The sequence below is a fragment of the Oryctolagus cuniculus genome, chromosome 16 (genome assembly GCF_964237555.1).
Source record: "Oryctolagus cuniculus chromosome 16, mOryCun1.1, whole genome shotgun sequence".
NCBI lineage: Eukaryota > Metazoa > Chordata > Mammalia > Lagomorpha > Leporidae > Oryctolagus > Oryctolagus cuniculus.
In genome coordinates, this window is record NC_091447.1 from 58314354 (window position 1) to 58334917 (window position 20564).

Genomic DNA, 20564 nt, shown 5'->3' on the forward strand with positions numbered 1-20564 from the left:
ACCGCGATCCGTCCCATGATCCGTCACGTCCCGGCTCCCCGGGGAGCATTCACACCGCCCCGCGCCTCCGCCAGCCCCTGACTCACGCTCACGCGCCTGTGTGGCCGCCAGGCTCCACAAGACAGGCTTGTTCTGCCCGGGCCCCGCCCCCCGCCCTCCCAGGAAGAGCCGGCTGTGCGGAGCAGCGGGCACTAAGGCGGCTCTCTCGCTGCACTGGGCACCCAGCCCAAGTCCAGCAGGTCACGTTCCATGGGCGAGAACACAGGGGACCGGGGGACAGCCTGGTCACTGAGGGTCTGGGGGACAGCCTGGTCACTGAGGGTCGGGGGTACAGCCTGGTCACTGAGGGTCAGGGGGGACAGCCTGGTCACCGAGGATCTATGGGGGACAGCCTGGTCACTGAGGGTCTGGGGGGGACAGCCTGGTCACTGTGGGTCAGGGAGGACAGCCTCGTCACTGAGGGTTGGAGGGGACAGCCTGGTCACTGAGGGCCCAGTGGGGACAGCCTGGTCATTGAGGGTCGGGGGGACAGCCTGGTCACCGAGGGTCTAGGGGGGACAGCCTGGTCACTGAGTGTCTGGGGGGGACAGCCTGGTCACTGTGGTTCGGGGGGGACAGCCTCGTCACTGAGGGTCGGGGGTACAGCCTGGTCACTGAGGGTCGGAGGGACAGCCTGGTCACTGAGGGTTGGAGGGGACAGCCTGGTCACTGAGGGCCCACTGGGGACAGCCTGGTCACTGAGGGTCGGGGGGACAGCCTGGTCACTGAGGGTTGGAGTGTACAGCCTGGTCACTGTGGGTCGGGGAGGACAGCCTGGTCACTGAGGGTCAGGGGGGACAGCCTGGTCACTTAGGGTCGGGAGGACAGCCTGGTTTCTGAGGGTCCAGTGGGGACAGCCTGGTCATTGAGGGTCGGGAGGACAGCCTGGTCACTGAGGGCCCAGTGGGGACAGCCTGTTCATTGAGGGTCAGGGGGACAGCCTGGTCACTGAGGGTCAGGGGGACAGCCTGGTCACTGAGGGTCGGGGGGGACAGCCTGGTCACTGAGGGTCGGGGGACAGCCTGGTCACTGAGGGTCATTGGGGGGACAGCCTGGTCACTGAGGATCGGGTGGACAACCTTGTCACTGAGGGTTGGGGGGACAGCCTGGTCACTGAGGGTCATTGGGGGGACAGCCTGGTCACTGAGGGTTGGGGGGGACAGCCTGGTCACCAACGGTCGGGGGGGACAGCCTGGTCCCTGAGGGCCCTGGGGTGGGGGACAGCCTGGTCACTGAGGGTGTGGAGGCCACAGGGGGTCCCAGCAGGTCCTCTGGTGCCTCCCCCTGCCCTTCAAGTGAGTGCCTGTGTCCACTGAGCCCGGGACCGCCCCCAGCCTCCAGGCTACCTGCTGCAGGTGCCCATCCCCTCGCTGCCCCTTCTCCCGTCCGGCCCCACCTCTCCCCTCGCCCACCGCCTGTCCCCGGCCTCAACAGGGCACTGAAGTGGTGCGTGGCAGCCGGCATGGGTGCTCACAGGGCCCTGAGGCTGGGCTGTGACCCTGCAGGGAGTGGCGGGGCCTGGGGCTGTGCTGCGGTCTCACTCCCCCACCCCACTTCCGGTCTGGGCTTAGGACTGCAGGTGCCCTCAGCAGGTGTCTGCGCACCTGGCTCTGAGACCTCGGGTCACCTAAAATAGGGCAGGACGCACGTGGGCACCCAGAGCAGACCCTCACCCGGAGCAGGGGCCCGACATGCCCGCCCCCACCCTCACACCAGGATGGGGGACCCGACATGCCCGCCCCCACCCTCACACCAGGCTGGGGGGCCCGACATGCCCGCCCCCACCCTCAACCGAAGCAGGGGGCTGACAAGCCCGCCCCCACCCTCACATCGGGCTGGGGGTCCCGATCGGCCCCGGGTTGCGACCCTGCTTCCGAAGCGCAGTTGGAAGCCACAGGGCGAGGAGGAGGAGGGAGACAAAGCCCGGCGGAGGCACCGAGCGACCCCCGGACCCCGGACCCCGGACCCCGGACCCCCGCGCCGCCCAGGGAGGTGAACTGCGCGTGCTGCATTATGGGCCACGGGAAGGTGGGAGTTGCGGTCCGTGGTGCCGGGGGTGGGGGCGCCCCCGCCCCGCGAGAACTAGGCGCCAGAGGGGCCATGGGAGCCCCGCCCTGAGGCCAAATGGGGGCGCGGGCCTGGCTGGGGTGCCCCGCCCCCATGCCCCGCCCCTGACAGGCCGCACCCACCCTCGACACCCCCGAGGTGCTGCTGACCGCTATCGGGACGCAGCTGCTCACGCCGCATGCGCAGTGGGTCCCGGAGGACGTCCCACCACGTAGAGTCCACGCAGGTCCTGGGGCCGGGACTCCCACACCTTCAGCGCCCCGGATTGTGACCTAACCGCTCCGCAGTGGACAGTGCGGACCTGGCCCAGCCCCTGGCTCTGCCCCTCCCCTCCCCAGGGCCCTGCACAGCTCAGGATGGGGCCCAGCTGCGGGTGGGCCCTGGCGGGGTCTGGAGGGGGGCGGCGTCTCTGGTAGGAGATGGGAGGAGGGGGAAGAGAGGTGCACCCGGCTGCCAGGTGGTGACAAAACTTTGGGTGTGAGGGCTGGGCCGTGGGCATGGGGGACAGCAGGCTGAGGCCATACCCAGGTACCCATCCCATCCCTGCACCCACTTGAACCCCGCCCTGTCCTTGTGGCGCTCAGGACATGGTGGCCTCAGGGCCCCTGGACAAGGCTGTCAGGCCCGCATGGCCAGACCCGCCCCCTGCAGAGGCCACTGTCCCAGCTGACCCTTCACCCACAAGGGCCCCCCAAGGTCCCTAGCTGCCTATCCACACCTCCCACGGGACAGGTATGTGGGCACCAGAGGCCAGAGCCGGCCACCAGCAGGCTTGTGGTCAGGGACCACTGAGCTCCCCTGGGCTAGATGCCCAGTGCCCGGCACCAGCCTGGTGGGCAGCCCCCAGGGCCTGCAGGGAGGAGCCCCCTGGGACCAAGGACTCCCTCCGGCCCAGGTGGCCGTCTAGGGTGCTTCCCCCAGAACCTGACACAGAGCCAGCCCAGCTTCAGCCAGCCCACTGACACCAGCGGCTGCTCCCGCGTCCTACGCTTCTAGCCACCCGTGACGCCTCCTTGGCTCAGACAGGCGCAATGGCCACCCCTGGTTTTGCCAAGGCACGTTAAGCGTGGCAGAGGGAGGGAGAGGCACCCAGGTCCACCCCACACACACACTGGCTCATCAGACCCACAGGGCGTTGGGTGCCAGGGCGAGCAGGCCCTGCCCTCACAAGGCACCCGGCCACCCCAAAGCTGACCGGGGGGGGGGGGTGACGCGCCAGGGCTGGAGGGGGCACACAGCTCCGAGGCCATGGGGGAAGCCAGGATGGGGGTCTCCAGGGAGGCCTGGGGGCTTCCTGGGGCAGGACAATGGGGGAAGCCAGGATGGGGGTTCTCCAGGGAGGCCTGGGGGCTTCCTGGGGCAGGACAATGCCAGGAAGGGGGGCCAGTGCCCTGAGGAAGCCCAGGTTGAGGCCCCCAGGTGCAGGCAGGAAGCGTGGAATAAACGCAGGCACAGAAGCACTGGGTTCCTCACCCCCCCCTGCCTCGCCCCTGCCCCTCTCCCCTCCTCGCCTCCACCTCCAGCGCTCCCCCATGCCCCTGCCACTGCCGTGTACCCCGGAGGGCTCCTTGTCGCGCAGGGCGCCCCTAACAAACCCCAGGAACCCAGACCTGCAGGGCACTGGGCCCGGGGACCCAGGGCCCAGGAGAGCTGGGGGCACGCCCTGCGTGGGCCTCGGCAGCCTGGCGCCCTGACCCTTCCCCGCCTGCCCCCGGGCAGCAGGAAGCAAGGCAGGGGCTGGGAAGTGGCCCATTCACCGACCTGCTGCCCCCAGCCCGGGTTAAGGGCCCAGCTTCCCGGGCAGGGCCCGCACCTCCGGCCCAGAGAGGGTCCACCTTGAGTCGGCCTTCCTGTGGCTGGCCTCTTCGTGTGGCCTTCCCGGCACCGCTGGGCACGACGGTGGGGGGGGGGCCTCTGGTGTCCCTCCCAGCTCCCCCCCCTCAGCCTGGGTTCTGTCCAGAATCAGACGGCCATGCCTGGAGACTGCATCCCCCACCCCCACCGCCAAGGAACCAGAGTGCAAGCCAGGAGCACTCCCCTGGCTGCGTCCTGCCGGCCTGCTGGGGTGGCGGTGCCCCCCGTCTGGTTCAGGGCAGAGGGTACCTGTGACAGCTGACAAAGCGACTGGGGGCGACCACAGAGGGCAGGGGACACACGAGAGGGGGAGGTGACCCACAAGAGGGGCAGACAACCCGCAGGAGGGGAGCTGGGCGGAACCGGAGCGAGGCTGGAGCAGTCCAGAGGGCGTGGGCAGGACAGGGCCCTGGCGCCCCCGTGGCCACGCAGGGGTCCGCCTACCTCCAAGCCTGCCACGCAGGGCCAGCGCCAGCGGCAGGTGTGGGTCAGGGAGGGCTCCAGGCTGCCGCAGGAGCAAGCTCAGGGAGAGTGGTGACCCCCTTCCTGAGAGAGACCGCAGCCTCGGAACGTGCCCCCTCCCCGGGGGACGCCGCTCCGGGACTCTCGCCCCCCACCCGCCGAGCCCCGGCAGGGTTGCTCGCGGCCGCCCCCGCACGGCCACCCAGGGTAGTGCAGGCAGACGGCCGTCGGGGCGGCGCTGACCGCGGCGGGCCTCCAGCCCCCTCGGCCTTCCGCCTGGCGACCTCCGCCGCCCCCACCCACCGGGCTTCCGCTGCCTCAAAGCCACGCTTGGAGTCGCCCAGGCTTTCCCGCCCCGTCGGCTTGGACGCCGGCCCGCCCCCCCCCCCCCCCCCCGCATCACTGGACCGCAGCCTCCAGGGTCGGGGGTCAGCCCGGGGAAAGCCCTAGGGGCGGAGGGCAGGAGCGTGGGGCGCCGCTATTTAAGGCAGGCCGCCCACGCCCGGGCACAGGGCCGCCATGGGGCCGAGCGCCGCCCTGCTGCTGGCGGGGTCGCTGGGGCTGCTGCGCGCGGGGGGCGGTAAGCGGGTCGGGGGTCGCGGAGGCGGCGGGGCGGGGGCGGGCGCGGTGGGGCCTTTCGGCCAGAGCTCAGAGGCGCCGTCGCCGCAGGCCAGCCCCTGCGGGTGGAGCCCTCGGAGCCCGTGGTGGCGGTGGCTGTGGGCGCGTCTCAGCGGTTCAACTGCAGCCTAGCGTGCGCCGACGGCGCGGCGGCCGACGTGCGTTGGCGGGGTCTGGACACCAGCCTGGGCGCGGTGCAGTCGGCTGTGGGCAGGAGCACGCTCACCGTGCACCGCGCCTCGCCCGCGGCGGCCGGCACGCACGTGTGCGTGGGCTCCTGCGGGGACCTCACCTTCCAGCGGACCGTGCAGCTCGTGGTTTACGGTGAGCGCGCACCCCAGCCCCACCCCGTGCGGGCCTGGCCCAGGGCCGGCTCCCCCTGGGAGCCCTCCGGGAGGCCCCTGCCTCCTCCAGGGCCGGGGCCCTTCCGCCCGGCACGGTCCTGACCTCTGAGCTCTCACCCACAGCCTTTCCCGACGAGCTGACCGTGTCCCCGCCGGCACTGGTGCCCGGGCAGGACCTGCAGGTGGCCTGCACGGCCCACAACGTCACCCCCTGGCACCCCGACTTCCTCTCCTTCTCCCTGCTCGCTGGGGGCCAGGAGCTGGAGGGGGCCGAGGCCCTGGGCCTGGAGCTGGGCCCGGAGGAGGAGGAGGAGCTGCTGTTCCACGTGACGGAGCGCTGGCGGCTGCCGGCCCTGGGGACCCCCGGCCCGCGGGCCCTGCGCTGCCAGGCCACCATGAGGCTGCAGGGCCTGGAGCTGAGCCGGGCCCGGGACATCCCAGGTGAGCCCGTGCGGGTTCACCAGGACATGGGCACAGCCTGGCCCTGCCCTGTGCCCAGCTGGGAAGTGCACAGGGCCCTCCTTGTAGCGCCCAGGGGTTGTGTCACCTCGTGTCCTCGTGGGGAACCTGTGGGGAGAAGGGACTGCAGCTTCAGTCTGCCCCTGTGGCGGCAGTGGGCAGTGGTCACCACGCAGCCCTCACGGCTCCCACCTGCCTCTGGCCAGAGCCCTTGCTCCGCGCCCTGGCTCTCCCCTCCCCCGGATGGGGGCCCTGGTTCCCAGCACAGAGCTCCGGCGAGGCCATGGGGAAGGGGCTCGGGGGACGGGAGGGGGACACAGGGGATGAGTGGGAGCCCCCCACCCCCAGTGGCAAGGGCTGGCCAGGGCACAGCCCCTCTGCGCACAGGGAGGCTGGCCACTCTGGTCCCTTGTTCAAGGGAGGGAACTGAGGCCCGGGGAGACCAAGCAGCAGCCTGGCCCCCGCCCCCAGCCGGGATACCTGCGGTGGACCAGATGGTCCTGAGAGGAGCCTCCCAGGGATTTTGACCCAACCCCTGGCCCACACTGGGTCGCTGGCCTGGGGCAGCCGGGAGAGCAAACGGCTACTCTTTCTTTCCAGTCCTGCACGGCCAGACCACCTTGAAGACCCCAGGGCCGACCTCGCCCGAGCCTCCGGATCCAGGACCCCAGGAGCACCCCAACCAGACGTCCCGGGAGCCCCTCCACCCAATCTCCCCAAAGCCTCTAGACCCATACTCCCCCAACCCGACCCCTCAGAAGCCCCCCGACCAGACGACGTCCCAGGAGCCCCCCGACCCAATTTCCCCAAAGCCTCCAGACCCATACTCCCCCAACCCGACCCCTCGGAAGCCCCCCGACCTGACTTCCTGGGAGCCCCCCGACATGGCCTCCCCCACAGGGACCTGCCGCCCCAAGATCCTCCAGGCGCCCCAGCCCTCGGCAGCGAAGGCGCACCTGGAGCTGCTGTGCGAGGTGGCCTGCGGCCCTGGCGTGGCCGTGCACTGGACCCTGGCCCCGGGGGGCCTGGCAGCCTACGAGAGGACCGAGGCTGGGGCCCGGGCCTGGCTGAGGGTGCCCCTGACCAGGGACAGCCCCGAGGGCTGGTTCCAGTGTCGCATGGAGCCAGGGGGCCAGGTGGCCAGCCTGTATGTCCACGGCAGGCAGGAAGGTGAGTGCCGGCCCGGCAGTGGGGAGAGGGCAGCCAGGAAAGGGGCAGCCGGGGCCCTGCCGCTGACCAGGGCCGCCCCGAGAGCCGGGGAGCCGCGGGCTCTGAGCTTCGTGGCCGCGGAGCGCCTGCCCCTGCTGTCTGACCCCGAGGCCCAGTGCAAGGGGGCGGTCAGCTTCCAGGGAGGCTGTGCCCCCAGGAACCCCGGGGCGGGGGCAGAGGGGAGGACGCGCTCCGCCCTGATCGACCCCTTTGTCTTGCTCCTGCAGCCGCGATGCCGCCCCTGGCCCTGTGGACCAGCGGCCTGGCGCTGGCGCTGCTGCTGCTGCTGGCTGCCCTCGCCAGCCACCTGCGGAGACGCTGCCGCCGCCCCGCCCCGCGGTGAGGACCCCGCCCGCCAGGTCCTCCGAGGGCTGCGGTGACCCTTCCCCGGCGGCCGCGCCCGGCCTCCCCAGCTGGAATAAAGGCCCGTGGGTCCGGCCATGACGTCTCCTAAGGGTCTGGGGTCGCCAGGGGAGGGCACGCTGCAGCGCGGAGCGTGGTAGCCTGCTAGGCCGGGGCGGGGGGCGGGGGGGCGCCAGCCTCGAGAGGACGCCCGGCCCGAAGGCTCCGGAGTCTACAAGAGTTAGGGTCGCAAGGAGCGCGGCGTGAGGGGCCCCCTAGGCGGTAGAACCTGGGCCAACATCCTGCGGGCAGCAGGGAGACTCCAGCGGACCCCCAGGCCCGCTGCAGGGGGCTGAGGAGGGCGTCCCCCCGGGGTGAGCCCTTCAGACGCAGGCACGGTTGGGCGAAGGTCGGCTGAGCTCGCCCCGAACACGGAGGCCCAGGGCCACAGGCCGCACTCAGTCCCCGGGTCGGGGAGTGTCCAGTGCCCGGCTTCCCTGGGAACCAGCGAGATCGGTTGCTAGGAGACCCTGCCACTAAAGGGCTTGCCCCTCACCAAGATGGCGACCAGAATTTCATGCCAGAAATGAAGCCTTTCCCAGGAAGCCATTTTGGAATCTGGCAAGATTCATGTTGCGCGCCCGGGGCGGGGCGTCGTTGAGGAGCTGGGAAAAGCGGGGAAGCGAGCCTTCCGCCCTTAACAAAGATGGCCTCCCGGGGCTTCCGCGCTCTGTGAAACATGGCGGAGCTTCCGGTCCCGCTGCCCTCCGCGACCATGGCGGCGGTGGAGAAGCGGCGGCCGGCGGCATCGACGGCCAGTTTCGCGGACAGCGGCCGGCCATCGGTGTCCCGCGCGGCGGCGGCGGCCGAGAGCGAGGAGGACTTTCTGCGGCAGGTCGGCGTGACGGAGATGCTGCGCGCGGCCCTGCTGAAGGTGCTGGAGGCGCGGCCCGAGGAGCCCATCGCCTTCCTGGCGCACTACTTCGAGAACATGGGCCTGCGCTCGCCTACGAACGGCGGCGCCGGGGAGCCCCCGGGCCAGCTCCTGCTGCAGCAGCAGCGCCTAGGCCGCGCGCTGTGGCACCTTCGCCTGGCTCACCACTCGCAGAGGTGCGCGGCGGGCGGCCCGGCGGGCGGCCGGACTACAACTCCCAGGGTGCCCCGCGCGGCTCCCCCGCTCTGGTGGGCGCGCGAGGCGTGCTGGAAGCTGCTGGGGGTCGGGGTGGGTTTCGCCGTGTGTGAGGCCTCGCGTGGCTCAGTTTCCCCTTACCCTTGGCTTTGAAGGCGGCCTCATAGCCCAGGGAGGGCGGGGCCCGGACGCCCCTTCCTGCGGAGGGGACGGGGCGGGGGGCGGGGAGGGTCCTGCCCCCCTGAGGGGTGCGGGGCCCGCAGGTGTCTGGAGTAGGTTGGGTGGGGGCGACGGCGCCGCCCGGTGTCCGCTGTCTGCTAGGGCCTCCAGGGGACCGACAGCTGGTCACTGCCAGGCTCCTGGGGACGGACAACTGGTCACTGCCAGGTTCCTGGGGACGGACAGCTGGTCACTGCCAGGCTCCTGGGGACGGACAGCTGGTCACTGCCAGGCTCCGTGGCCCCCAAGCACAAGCGGACACCAGGTGACGCCCCCATGGCCACCAAGGGGCAGAGAGACGGCCCCTGAGGCCTTCCCGGGAGCCACGCGGGGACCCTGGTGAGGTCCGTGCCCGGCCCCAGGAGTCCTGGCCAGGGTCCCCTGCCTCGGCTCCTTCTCTGGGGCGGGCAGCGTTCCTGCCTGCACCCACCCCATGGGCACAGGGCCCACGCGCTCAGGGCGTCCTCCGCGGCTCTCCCAGGCGGCCAGCAGGGAGCAGCCGGGACCGCGGCCCTTCCTAAACAGAGCAACCCCCCCCCCCCAAGCTGCTGCGTGCCCAGCTGACCCGCCCTCAGCAAGTGTCCAGCGGCCACTGTGCAGACGGGCACTAGGGCCGAGACTGGCACCCAGGCCTGCGGGGGCCACAGCTCGCTGCCTTGTCCCCTGGCCCGGGTCTCAGCCGGAGCCCCCAGCGTGCTGGTCCCAGTGTCCGTGGTGGGGGGAGAGCTACATGCAGGAGGGCCCGCAGGGCTATCGCCCGGGCTCCTGGCCACATCTCCTTTGGGGTGACTTGAGGATCCCCCGATGGACAGCGGCACTGGCTCCTGCCAGAGTGACCCCACAAGCTGGGGCAGGCGCTGGCCTCTGGTCTCACGGGGTGGCCAAGCCAGCGGGGACGCGTTGCCCAGCTGCCCTGTCCCCGAGAGGAGGAGGGGTTTGCAGCCAGATGGGCCATCATGGAGGCCGGGCTGGGAGCGTGCCCCATACCCGCGGTGCCGGTGGCAGGGAGGGCCAGCCCGGCATGGGGTGGGCACCGCCACAGGCCAGCCACAGAAGCAACCACAGGGCCAGGCGCATGGCCCCCGAGGAGTGGCTGTCCCTGCTCCCCGGAGCTGATCTCCCCACAGCTCCAACACCCACCCGGTCACTCCTCGGCAGGGCTGTCCGCGGGGCGGTGAGCCCGGCCTCTGCTTCCCCCGGGGCAGTGGAAGCGGCATCGGCTACTGAGCAGCCGGGAGGGGCGGGGCCGGGCCTGGACGTGGTCGCCCCACGCGGGGGCTCATCCCAGCGTTCCAGACACAGCGCTGCGGGGCCGCAGCTCCGTGCCCTCCACAGGGGCGCTCTGCACGCGAGGCTCACCCCACGTGCACGGATGGGAGGGACCCCAGCCCTTGGGGGAGGGTCTGCGGGCTGGTGAGGAGCAGGCGCCCCCACAGACACCTGCTGTGCGCAGTGACTTAGCACCAGCTGTATGCGTCTGGCTGGGAGGAGGCGCTGCAGGGACGCGGCTAAGGGAAGGGCCTCGGGTACCACCCGGCCGAGTGCGGGGCGCGCGCGCGCGCGTGTGTGTGTGAGTGTGGGTGTGGGTGGGGGCGTCCCCGCCTCCCGCCCCCGCCCCCGCCCGCCCGTCAGCGCCCCGTCTGCCCGCAGGACCGCCTTCAACAACAACGTGAGCGTGGCCTACGACTGCCTGAGCGCCAGCGGGCGCAGGAAGCGGCCGGGGCTGGACGGGCGCACCTACAGCGAGCTGCTGCGGCGCCTCTGCCGGGACAGCGCGGCGCCCGAGGAGGCGCTGGCGCCGCTGCTGCGCAAGATCGAGTGCCGCGAGCACGAGGCCGTGCCGCTGGGCGTGTTCCGCGCCGGCATGCTCGCCTGCTTCGTGCTGCTGGAGTTCGTGGCGCAGGCGGGCGCCCTGTTCCGGCTGCTGGAGGACCCGGCGCTGGCTGTGGCGGACCGCCGCGTGGGCCAGGCCGTGCTGGACACCCTGGAGGGGGCGCTGAGCGCCGGCGATGGCAGCCCCGCGCCCGCGCACTACCTGGAGGCCGGTTCGCGCCTGGGGCCCGACAGCCTGGCCCTGGCCATGGACCGGGCCGCCGCGGGCAGGCGGCCCAGCTCCCCCATGACCCGGGACGAGTTCCTGGAGAAGGCGGCCGCGCTCTTCATCGCCAAGGTGAAGCCGGTGAGCTGAGGCCCCAGCTCAGCCCAGCTTCCTGCCCCTGCCGGGCCGGCCCCGCTGCTCCCCAGGGGGAACCAGGGCTGAGGACCGGCAGCGCCCCAGGAAGTGGACGCTGGCTCCCCACAGACCTTGGCTGTTCCCTGCTGGTCCCGCCCCACCGGCCCAGGACCCTGCTAGCTCTAATAAAACCCCCTGGAGGCTGCCCTGTGTGCGTGCTGCCCACTGCCCTGGCTGACCCTGCGTCTCCCTGTAACCCCTGGGGCGCCCTGGACTCCTGGAACCCTGCCAGCTGTCAGGAAGGGGGCAGCCAGGTGGTGGTGGTGCTGACGGGGACGGGCAGCGTCGTGTCCAGCCCAGTGCCCCACGAGGAAGGGTGGGATCTGGGCCCAGGCCGCACCCCACGCTGCCGGCCGGGAGTCAGCCTGCCCCACCTCACCCTTCCTCAGGGCCGCAGACCTGGGGAGCTGCAGCCCCTCCTTCTGGCCCTCAGGGGCCGGCCCCCCTTGCAGGCTCAGACCTCAAAACATGGCTGCTGTTTTGTTTTTCCTTAACATTGATTTATTTGAGACAGAGGAACAGAGAGGGGGAGAGGGAGCTCTTCCGCCCGCTGGGTCCCTCCCCAAATGCCCACAGCAGCCCGGCCAGGTTCCTGGGACGTGGGTGGGGCCATCTTGGGCAGCGTGGTCACCAGGAGAGCGGCGGGGACTGGAAGCGGGCAGTCCCCTGTGGGGTGGGGCGTGGCCAGCGCATGGGCACTCGCGGGCCTGGCTGCCCTGTCTGGAGCTGCAAAGCGCTCACAGCATGCCACGAGATGAACCCGGGACCTCGCTCCGTGTGCCCCAAGCGTGAGGACTCCATGAAGTCGGCCAGGGGAGGCGGCGTCCTCCACATGTGGGGTCTGGGGGCTTCTAAACGCGTCCGTGTGTCTTCATCACACGCTCAGGGCCTGGACACCTGGCCGTCTGCGTGGACGTGCCGCCAGGGCTCTGCTCCCTCGGCCGGCGTGCAACACCACATGCATCCCTTCCTCACCGGGCTGCGTGCCCCCGGTCCACCTCTCCCCGCTGGCCGGCTCCTCCCAGGCTGAGCCGGAGAACAGAGCCCCCTGCCCTCTCAGTGTCCACAGCCGGGCAAGTGAGGTAGACAAGCTACCCCTGTCCTAGAGGCCAGAACAGGAGGCTGGGCCAGCTGCTGGCCGGAGTGACGGACCAGGGCACCCCAGAGCTGACCCCTCTGCTCAGGGCCACTCACACCCCACCCGGCCAGGCCAGCTCTGCCCACGCCACCACCGCCACCCCGGCACCGAGCCTCTCCCTACTGCCCGCCCAGGAGCGGCCAGGCTGGGCCCAGAGGTCCGCATGTATCAGGGTCTTGGGCCGGGCCCCACGCCCTCTGCTTCCCTGCCTCCCTCTCATTGGGACCCATGGCTGGGGCCCTCACTCAGCTCCTCCCAGCCACACAGCCCCCCCCAGGAGCTCCCTCCCACCCTCTGGGAGGTGCAGCCCCCCCACAGAAGGCTGTCTCCCACTCTGGTAGGGGCGACACAGCTCCCCCATAGTAGTCTTCCACCCTGAGGGAAGTGTAGCCCCCCCACGGAAGGCTGTCTCCCACCCTCTGGTAGGTGTAACCCCCCCCCATGGAAGTCTCCCTCCCACCCTCTGGGAGGCGTGGCTCCCCCATGGAAGGCTCCCTCCCACCCTCTGGGAGGCGTGGCCCCCCCATGGAAGGCTCCCTCCCACCCTCTGGGAGGTGTTGCCCCCCCCCACGGAAGGCTGTCTCCCACCCTCTGGGAGGCGTGGCCCCCCCATGGAAGGCTGTCTCCCACCCTCTGGGAGGTGTAACCCCCCCATGGAAGTCTCCCACCCTCTGGGAGGCGTGGCCCCCCCATGGAAGGCTGTCTCCCACGCTCTGGTAGGAGCAACACAGCCCCCCCCAGGAGCTCCCTCCCACCCTCTTCCCACGGAAGGCTGTCTCCCACCCTCTGGGAGGTGTGCCCCCCCCCACGGAAGGCTCCCTCCCACCCTCTGGGAGGCGTGGCCCCCCCATGGAAGGCTGTCTCCCACCCTCTGGGAGGTGTAACCCCCCCCCATGGAAGGCTCCCTCCCACCCTCTGGGAGGTGTAACCCCCCCCCATGGAAGGCTCCCTCCCACCCTCTGGGAGGTGTGCCCCCCCCACGGAAGGCTCCCTCCCACCCTCTGGGAGGCGTGGCCCCCCCATGGAAGGCTCCCTCCTTGGCTCTTCCCGAGAATCCAGCTAGGTGCTGAGCCGGCTTGACCCACACCTCAGCGCCCCCAGCCTCCCAGGAACCCGCTGGGGACGACCCCCAAGAACGTCCACCCCAGGTCCCCCTGGAGGCCTCGGACCCGGGAAGCCCCTCCTCTTCCTATGAGAACCCAGGAGCTGGCTGTCCCCTGCCCCCTCCCACGACGGCTTCACCCGGCCTCGGCGACTGGCTCGGGGCCACCACGCGACTCCGGCGGGCCGGTGCCGTGCGGGTCCTCTCCTCAACCTGCTCACCTGGGAGCCCAGCCGCCCAGCTGCCCAGGCTGCGGCTCGTACCCCTGCCGCGCCCCTTGTAGTGTCCGCCTGGGATGGCGCTGGGCCCCGGGCAACCCCAAGTCGGCCCCGCCCCGGTCCGCATCTGCGTCCCCTCTGCAGAGTCCCTCGGACCGCGGGAGTCAGCGCGGACCTCCTGCCCGGCCGGCCTCTCGCCCCGCCACGGGCCACGGCCCGGCACCTTCCGTCCGAGAGCTTCCGCGCCCGCGAGTCGGTGCGGCGCTCGTGGCCCGGGCTTGCGCTGGAGCGCGGTCCTCCCGCGAGTCCGCGAAGTGCCGCCGGCGGGCGCCGCGTGCGGGGCGCTTGCGGGGGGCCGCGGGCCCAGGACCCCCACCCACCGGCCACTCCCGGGATCCCGGCCCCAGGGGCTGCGGGGGTCCAACAGCGGGAACCGTCCGCACGGGGCGGGCGGACGCGGAGCGCGGCCCTGACCCCGGTGCTCCCGGGGCGCCCAAGGCGGTGTGCGGCGTGGCTCCCGCGGCGCGCCCCGCCTAGCGGGACGTCACAAAAACGGCCCGAGCAGCGGCGCGCGCCGCAGCCCTGCCCTGCCCGCCTCCCCGCGCACAGCGACCCGAGCCCCCGAGAGCGCGGTGGCCGAGCCGGCGGCGGCGGCGGCGGCGGGCACGGCCTCAGGTCGGAAGCGCCCAGGCGCCTGCGCGCCGCTCCCTCCCGGCGGTCGCCAGCGGGGCGGCGGGGACTCCGCTTCCCGGCGTGCCCCGCGGGCGGGCGCGCAGGCGCAGTGAGGGCCCGGCCGCGGCGCGCAGGCGCAGTGAGGGCCCGGCCGCGGCGCGCAGGCGCAGTGCGGGGCGGGGCGCGCGGGCCTGGCCGAGGCGAAGGCCGGGCGGGCGGGCGGCGGCGGCGGCGCCTGGGCGAGTGGAGCGCTCGGGGGCCCCGGGCGGCGGCGGCGGCGGCGGTGTAGAGGAGGAAGGCGGCGGCGGCCCCGGCCCCGGCGGCTCCCCCGCGGCTGGCGCGCGGCCCGGCCCGTCCCGCGAGCTCGCGGCGGCCCCGGCCCCGGGCCCCTCCGCCGCCGCCGCCGCCGCCATGGCCCGGCCATTGGTGCCCAGTTCGCAGAAGGCGCTGCTGCTGGAGCTCAAGGGGCTGCAGGAGGAGCCGGTCGAGGGCTTCCGCGTGACGTTGGTGGACGAGGGCGACCTGTACAACTGGGAGGTGGCCATCTTCGGGCCGCCCAACACCTACTACGAAGGCGGCTACTTCAAGGTGGGCCCCGCGCCCGCCTCGGCCCGGGGCCCCCGCAGCTCCCGGCCCCGCCGGGTGTCGCTGGGCCTGGGGTCGTCCTCCCTCCCCGGGGCCCCCGCAGCTCCCGGCCCCGCCGGGTGTCGCTGGGCCTGGGGTCCTCCTCCCTCCCCGGGGCCCCCGCAGCTCCCGCGTCCACCATGTGTCGCTGGCCTGGGGTCGTCCTCCCTCCCCGGGGCCCCCGCAGCTCCCGCGTCCACCATGTGTCGCTGGGCCTGGGGTCCTCCTCCCTCCCCGGGGCCCCCGCAGCTCCCGGCCCCGCCGGGTGTCGCTGGGCCTGGGGTCGTCCTCCCTCCCCGGGGCCCCCGCAGCTCCCGTGTCCACCATGTGTCGCTGGCCTGGGGTCGTCCTCCCTCCCCGGGGCCCCCGCAGCTCCCGCGTCCACCATGTGTCGCTGGGCCTGGGGTCCTGCCTCCCCTGCTGTGCGCGCCGCCGCGCCTCCTGCTGGTCCGGTTCCAGCCACCCCGCCCCCTCCCCGTGTCTGTGCTTGGCGCTACGGGGTTGGGGGGGGGGGGTTGCGACCAAGCCAGGGCAGGCCTGTGCTCCCCCAGACTCACAAGGCCGACCGGGGTGACGTGGAAGTGTCACCCTCCCCCCCACACACACACACACACCGCCGCCAAGGCTGCCCCTGGCCGCTGCCCAAGGCCTGGACACTAGGCCAGAGGTCCCTCCCCCTCCGGTGGCCCTGGGGGCGAGGCCTGCGCTAGGTTCTGGGTGCAGCGGGCGGGTCCCCGGGGATCCTCCATCCCCTGGGCGGGGTGACTGCGTGCTCACCGCAGGGGGAGGGTGCCTGTCTGCAAGGGATTGTGGGATTGTGGGCCCACCTCCACCTCCAGGAGGCTGGGTGGGGAGACCCCTGGTGTGGGAGGCCACCTGCTGTGTGCTGGGGGGGGGGGCTCACTGTCTCCAGGGCAGGGAGGCCCCACGTGGGCGTCGCAGGCTCGCTCTGTGCCCACCTCGGACAGGGTCTGTCCAGCGCCCCTGAGGCGGGGGCCTGGCCCCCAAGGCCTGGTGCCTGGTGCCGGCTTCCTGTAGCTGCTGAGCCCAGGGGGACACGGCTGCCCCAGGCACGTGGCCAGTCCGCGCCTGGCGGAGGACCCGTCCTGCTGTGCTTCGGGCGACTGCCTCAGCCCCTTGGCCAGACCCCGGGGCAGGGCCAGCGCTGACTCCTCTCAGGGCTGGGCCCGCCAGGACAGCCTGGAGCCCCCGCGTGCCCCGAGCCTGCTGGAGGTGCCCCGTTCCCCAGCAGCCCCGGGGACTGAGGTCACTCGGGAGGGCTCCGGGCGGCCTGCGAGGGGCAAGCAGTAGGCCGAGCCCCTGCCTGGCCACGTGCGCGCCCGGCTGAGCCCCGCTGCCGCCCGCCCGCCCTGCAGGCTCGGCTCAAGTTCCCCCTGGATTACCCGTACTCCCCGCCGGCCTTCCGCTTCCTGACCAAGATGTGGCACCCGAACATCTATGAGGTGAGCGCCCGCGCCCCGCGCCCCGAGGGCAGGGCCTGGGTAGAGCTGAGCCCCTCTCGTCACAGACAGGGGACGTGTGCATCTCCATCCTGCACCCCCCGGTCGACGACCCCCAGAGTGGGGAGCTGCCCTCCGAGCGCTGGAACCCCACACAGAACGTGAGGTGAGGCCGGCTCCCGACCTCTGACCCGGGTCTGGGGCACCTGGCTCCCAGGGCCCTGGTCCCGCCAGGTGGGCGTGTCGGGGGGAGGGGGAGGCCCTGCCCGCTCCCCCGCGGTCCTGGGTCCACACAGCCCGCATGCGTGGCCCCGTGCCCGGTGTCCTGGTCCCGCCAGGTGGGCGTGTCGGGGGGAGGGGGAGGCCCTGCCCGCTCCCCCGCGGTCCTGGGTCCACACAGCCCGCGTGCATGGCCCCGTGCCCGGTGTCCTGGTCCCGCCAGGTGGGCGTGTCGGGGGGGGGGAGGCCCGCCGCGGCCCGCACCCTGCTGACCCGCGCCTCCCCCAGGACCATCCTGCTGAGCGTGATCTCTCTGCTCAACGAGCCCAACACCTTCTCGCCAGCCAACGTGGACGCGTCCGTGATGTACAGGAAGTGGAAGGAGAGCAAGGGGAGGGACCGGGAGTACACAGACATCATCCGGTGAGCGCGGGGCGGCCTGACCGGTCACCGGGGCTGTCGCGGGCTGGCTTGGGTCCGCCGCACACTGCGGGGGGGGGCCGTGTGGTTGTCGCTCAGCCTCGGCTTCACCCCGAGGCCGCGTCCTTGTGCTGGACGCCGCGGCCGGGCTGAGCGCTGCCCTCGCGGTCGGCGGTCGGCGGCAGGGCACGACTGGCCCCTGCGCCCGCCTCGTCCGCTGTCGCTCCCGAGCGTCGGTGACCTCCGGCTCAGTGCGACCTCCCCGTGCTCCCGGGCACACAGCGGGGCGGGGGCCAGGCCGGCTGGGGTCCCCGGAGCGGTGCTGGGTCAAGTCTGGTGCTGCACGCTGCTGCCCACTGGCCCGTTGAGGCCCCGTGGCGTGGACACTGCCCTCAGCCTGGTCCCCTGGGCACTGTGTGTGCAGGAGCCTCCGAAAGCTGTGGACAGGTCCCTGGGCGGCCCGCCCGTCCTGTGAGGCGCACCACAGCCTGTGGCCTGTGCCGCGGGCAGCTCTGCCTGTGGGGCCTCAGCCCGCCTCCTCGCCTCCGCCCCCAGGCCCGCAGGAGGCCAGCAGTGCGGCAGTGCCATGTGGCAGGAGGCCGGGAGGGGCCGCTCCGGAGGAGGCCGGGAGGGGCCAGTGCTCACGTCCTGTGGCCCCCCCGGCTGCCCTGGCCGTGCGGGGGCGGCGTGCAGGGCCTCAGGGGCGCCTCGCTGCCCTGTCCCCAGGAAGCAGGTGCTGGGGACCAAGGTGGACGCGGAGCGGGACGGCGTGAAGGTGCCCACCACGCTGGCCGAGTACTGCGTGCGGAGCAGGGCGCCGCCGCCCGACGAGGGCGCCGACCTGTTCTACGACGACTACTACGCGGACGCGGACGCGGAGGCCGAGGGCGACAGCTGCTTCGAGGACGGGGACGGGGACGAGGACTCGGGCGCCGAGGAGTCCTGACCCGCCCGCCCCGACTCGGGCGCCGAGGAGTCCTGACCCGCCCGCCCCGCCCGCCCCGGGGAATAAACTGCAGCGCCCGAGCCGCGGCGTCGGCGTCGGCGCCACCTGCTTGTTTGGGTTCAGCTCTGTTCTTTCTCCGCGTTTGTCCTGCTCCGGAGGAGGGGCCCCGGGGGAGCGCACACGGGCTGCGCCGGCCCGCGAGGACCACGCCGTGCGGCGGGGGCTGCGGCGGGAGCCTGGGGCCAGAGCCGGCTCTCCCGGGCAGGGGCCTGGCCGCCTCTGCCTCCATCTGTTTGGAAGCCAATAAAACTGCTTTGTGAGAGCCACGGAGCCGCTCCCTGGGACCTGTGCGTGGCAGCACTCAGGGCGGCCCCTCGCAGGCCGGAGGACACTGCCCACGAGGAGAGGCAGGCGAAGGGCGGGCTCGGCGGTGGCGACGCGGTGGCCAGTCCTGGGCGCCTGATCCAGCTGCCCACGGGACTGCACGGAGGCAGCGACCGCGTCCGGCACAGGCTGAGGACAGAGGAGCCTGTGCGTGCCCGTGGGCTGCGGCGCCAGAGCAGGCCAGGGCCCCCCCGCTCCACACACACTGGGGGGCTGTGGCCCCTCGGGACGAGCTGTGCGGGATGACCCGGAACGGATGTCCGGGCGCTGGACAGTGACTCCCTTGTATACAGGTGTCACCCGGGTGCTGGGCTGTGACTCCCTGTATACAGGTGTCACCCAGTCCCCGGGCTGTGACTCCCCTGTATACAGGTGTCACCCGGTCCCCGGGCTGTGACTCCCCTGTATACAGGTGTCACCCGGTCCCCGGGCTGTGACTCCCCTGTATACAGGTGTCACCCGGTCCCCGGGCTGTGACTCCCCTGTATACAGGTGTCACCCGGTCCCCGGGCAGTGACTTCCCTGTATACAGGTGTCACCCGGTCCCTGGACAGCGACTCCCCTGTATACAGGTGTCACCCGGTCCCTGGACAGCGACTCCCCTGTATACAGGTGTCACCCAGTCCCCGGGCTGTGACTCCCCTGTATACAGGTGTCACCCGGTCCCCGGGCTGTGACTCCCTGTATACAGGTGTCACCTGGTCCCTGGGCAGTGACTTCCCTGTATACAGGTGTCACCCGGGTGCTGGACAGTGACTCCCCTGTATACAGGTGTCACCCGGTCCCTGGACAGCGACTCCCCTGTATACAGGTGTCACCCGGGTGCTGGGCTGTGACTCCCCTGTATACAGGTGTCACCCGGGTGCGGGACAGTGACTCCCCTGTATACAGGTGTCACCCGGTCCCTGGACAGCGACTCCCCTGTATACAGGTGTCACCCGGTCCCTGGACAGCGACTCCCCTGTATACAGGTGTCACCCGGTTCCTGGGCAGTGACTTCCCTGTATACAGGTGTCACCCGGTCCCTGGACAGCGACTCCCCTGTATACAGGTGTCACCCGGGTGCTGGGCTGTGACTCCCCCTGTATACAGGTGTCACCCGGGTGCCCCGTGTGCATCTTCACTTCCAGGCACTCCCTGAACCTGGTCTGCTTCCTCTCGGGTTCTGGAACCTTCTGTGGGTGGGTCTGGCTGAGCGGGGTGTCTTGGTCCCCGACGCTTAGCGAGCCCGCAGCCTTGTGCCCTCTCAAAGCTCCGGGAGGAAATGCTTGGTGGACCCACGTCCTGGGTCCTGGCTGCAGGGCGCAGTGAGTGAGGCTGCGTGCCTGGAGGGAACTCCTGGGAGCCCGACGCCCGGGCAGCCGAGAGCGGCGGAGGGGTGGGAGCCGTGGGTCTCGCCGCCCTGGACCTCAGGCCTCTGCTGCTGACCCGGCTCCTGGCTCCCACGCCCAGGAGGCGGCCGCCTGGGCCCCGCGCCCGCGAGGGAGACCTGGTGGCAGGCAGCCGGCGTCTGCCATCACACACACAGCTGGGGCACATAGTTGGCATAGCCTGGGGCTCTGGGCGGGGCCGGCTGGCTCTGCACAGGAAGGGCAGGGAGAGGCAGGTGCTCCGGCCTTCTGCTTCCTCCCAGCCCTCAGCTAGAGTGTCCGGAAGCTTCCGTGAGCAGAGCTCTGCCGGGGGCGGCACCTGCTGGTGTCTGCCCGGAGCTGCGTCCACTCTGGCTGCCGTGAGCATGCGTGGCCTGCGTCTTCCCTCCGCTGAGGGTGTGGCTGCTCCGGGGCCTCCGCGCCCTATCCTGGACATCAGGGAGGCCAGGCCCGTGTAGCTGGGCTGCGCCCCGAGGCTGAGGCTTATCTCTGGTCCCAGGCTCCCGTCTCTGCCCAGAGCAGGGGCAGCCATCCAAGTCCCACAGTCCCCACTGGCAGCCACTGGCTCCACCCCCACCTGGAACCCGAGAGCCCCTGGTGAGTTCCAGTGTTGCAGAGGGGAGCCTGCGGCAGTGCGCGGCTGACTGAGCTGGGTGGCCACCCGGGCCCAGCCACAGGAACTGGTCCTGTTCTGGGGTGGGCGCAAACTGCCCCCAGCAGAGAACCCAGGGGGAGGGGCCACCACGTCCCTGCTCCTCCTAAGCCTCTGTTGGCTGGAGCCTTCAGGACGAACGGTCACCACGGAAAGGAGCCCCCGTGCCCTCAGCACACAGAGGTGCAGAGACCCCGTGTCCAGGACACCTGGCCCAGGGTCCCCCCCCAGCACCAGGACACCTGAGCCCAGAGTCCCCCACCCACCCAGCACCCAGTACCAGGACACCTGGCCCAGAGTCCCCCCCCAGCACCCAGGACACCTGGCCCAGGGTCCCCCACCCACCCAGCACCCAGTACCAGGACACCTGGCCCAGGGTGCCCC

General features: G+C 72.0%; 4 protein-coding genes across 4 annotated transcripts; 3 read left to right on the forward strand and 1 right to left on the reverse strand.

Moving 5' to 3' along the window:
- The first annotated feature begins 4827 nt into the window (after window positions 1–4827).
- On the forward strand, window positions 4828–7491 carry MADCAM1 (mucosal vascular addressin cell adhesion molecule 1). The gene is made up of 5 exons (XM_070058436.1): window positions 4828–5002; window positions 5092–5364; window positions 5508–5825; window positions 6444–7013; window positions 7280–7491. The coding sequence occupies exons 1-5, from the start codon at window positions 4942–4944 to the stop codon at window positions 7393–7395; spliced, it is 1338 nt and encodes a 445-aa protein (XP_069914537.1). The 5' UTR covers window positions 4828–4941; the 3' UTR covers window positions 7396–7491.
- Window positions 7492–8132: 641 nt separating this feature from the next.
- Window positions 8133–11121, forward strand: TPGS1 (tubulin polyglutamylase complex subunit 1). The gene is made up of 2 exons (XM_008253863.4): window positions 8133–8504; window positions 10393–11121. Exons 1-2 carry the CDS (start codon window positions 8134–8136, stop codon window positions 10928–10930), a joined length of 909 nt encoding a protein of 302 aa, XP_008252085.3. The 5' UTR covers window position 8133; the 3' UTR covers window positions 10931–11121.
- Window positions 11122–14104: 2983 nt separating this feature from the next.
- Window positions 14105–14518, reverse strand: LOC138845747 (atherin-like). The gene has a single exon (XM_070059308.1). The coding sequence runs from the start codon at window positions 14516–14518 to the stop codon at window positions 14105–14107; it is 414 nt and encodes a 137-aa protein (XP_069915409.1).
- On the forward strand, window positions 14298–18096 carry CDC34 (cell division cycle 34, ubiqiutin conjugating enzyme). The gene is made up of 5 exons (XM_051830593.2): window positions 14298–14693; window positions 16106–16192; window positions 16258–16355; window positions 16697–16831; window positions 17555–18096. Exons 1-5 carry the CDS (start codon window positions 14517–14519, stop codon window positions 17772–17774), a joined length of 717 nt encoding a protein of 238 aa, XP_051686553.1. The 5' UTR covers window positions 14298–14516; the 3' UTR covers window positions 17775–18096.
- Window positions 18097–20564: the final 2468 nt, after the last annotated feature.

What these genes read in the sequence shown, in the direction of transcription:
- MADCAM1 (XM_070058436.1), top strand. Translation starts at nt 4,942, where the DNA reads ATGGGGCCGAGCGCCGCCCTGCTGCTGGCGGGGTCGCTGGGGCTGCTG. An exon ending in CCGGGCCCGGGACATCCCAG is followed by an intron (nt 5,826 to 6,443) that starts GTGAGCCCGTGC and finishes CTTTCTTTCCAG; the next exon opens with TCCTGCACGGCCAGACCACC. An exon ending in TGTCCACGGCAGGCAGGAAG is followed by an intron (nt 7,014 to 7,279) that starts GTGAGTGCCGGC and finishes TTGCTCCTGCAG; the next exon opens with CCGCGATGCCGCCCCTGGCC.
- TPGS1 (XM_008253863.4), top strand. Translation starts at nt 8,134, where the DNA reads ATGGCGGAGCTTCCGGTCCCGCTGCCCTCCGCGACCATGGCGGCGGTG. An exon ending in CTGGCTCACCACTCGCAGAG is followed by an intron (nt 8,505 to 10,392) that starts GTGCGCGGCGGG and finishes GTCTGCCCGCAG; the next exon opens with GACCGCCTTCAACAACAACG.
- CDC34 (XM_051830593.2), top strand. Translation starts at nt 14,517, where the DNA reads ATGGCCCGGCCATTGGTGCCCAGTTCGCAGAAGGCGCTGCTGCTGGAG. An exon ending in GGCACCCGAACATCTATGAG is followed by an intron (nt 16,193 to 16,257) that starts GTGAGCGCCCGC and finishes CTCTCGTCACAG; the next exon opens with ACAGGGGACGTGTGCATCTC. An exon ending in AACCCCACACAGAACGTGAG is followed by an intron (nt 16,356 to 16,696) that starts GTGAGGCCGGCT and finishes CGCCTCCCCCAG; the next exon opens with GACCATCCTGCTGAGCGTGA.
- LOC138845747 (XM_070059308.1), bottom strand. Translation starts at nt 14,518, where the DNA reads ATGGCGGCGGCGGCGGCGGCGGAGGGGCCCGGGGCCGGGGCCGCCGCG.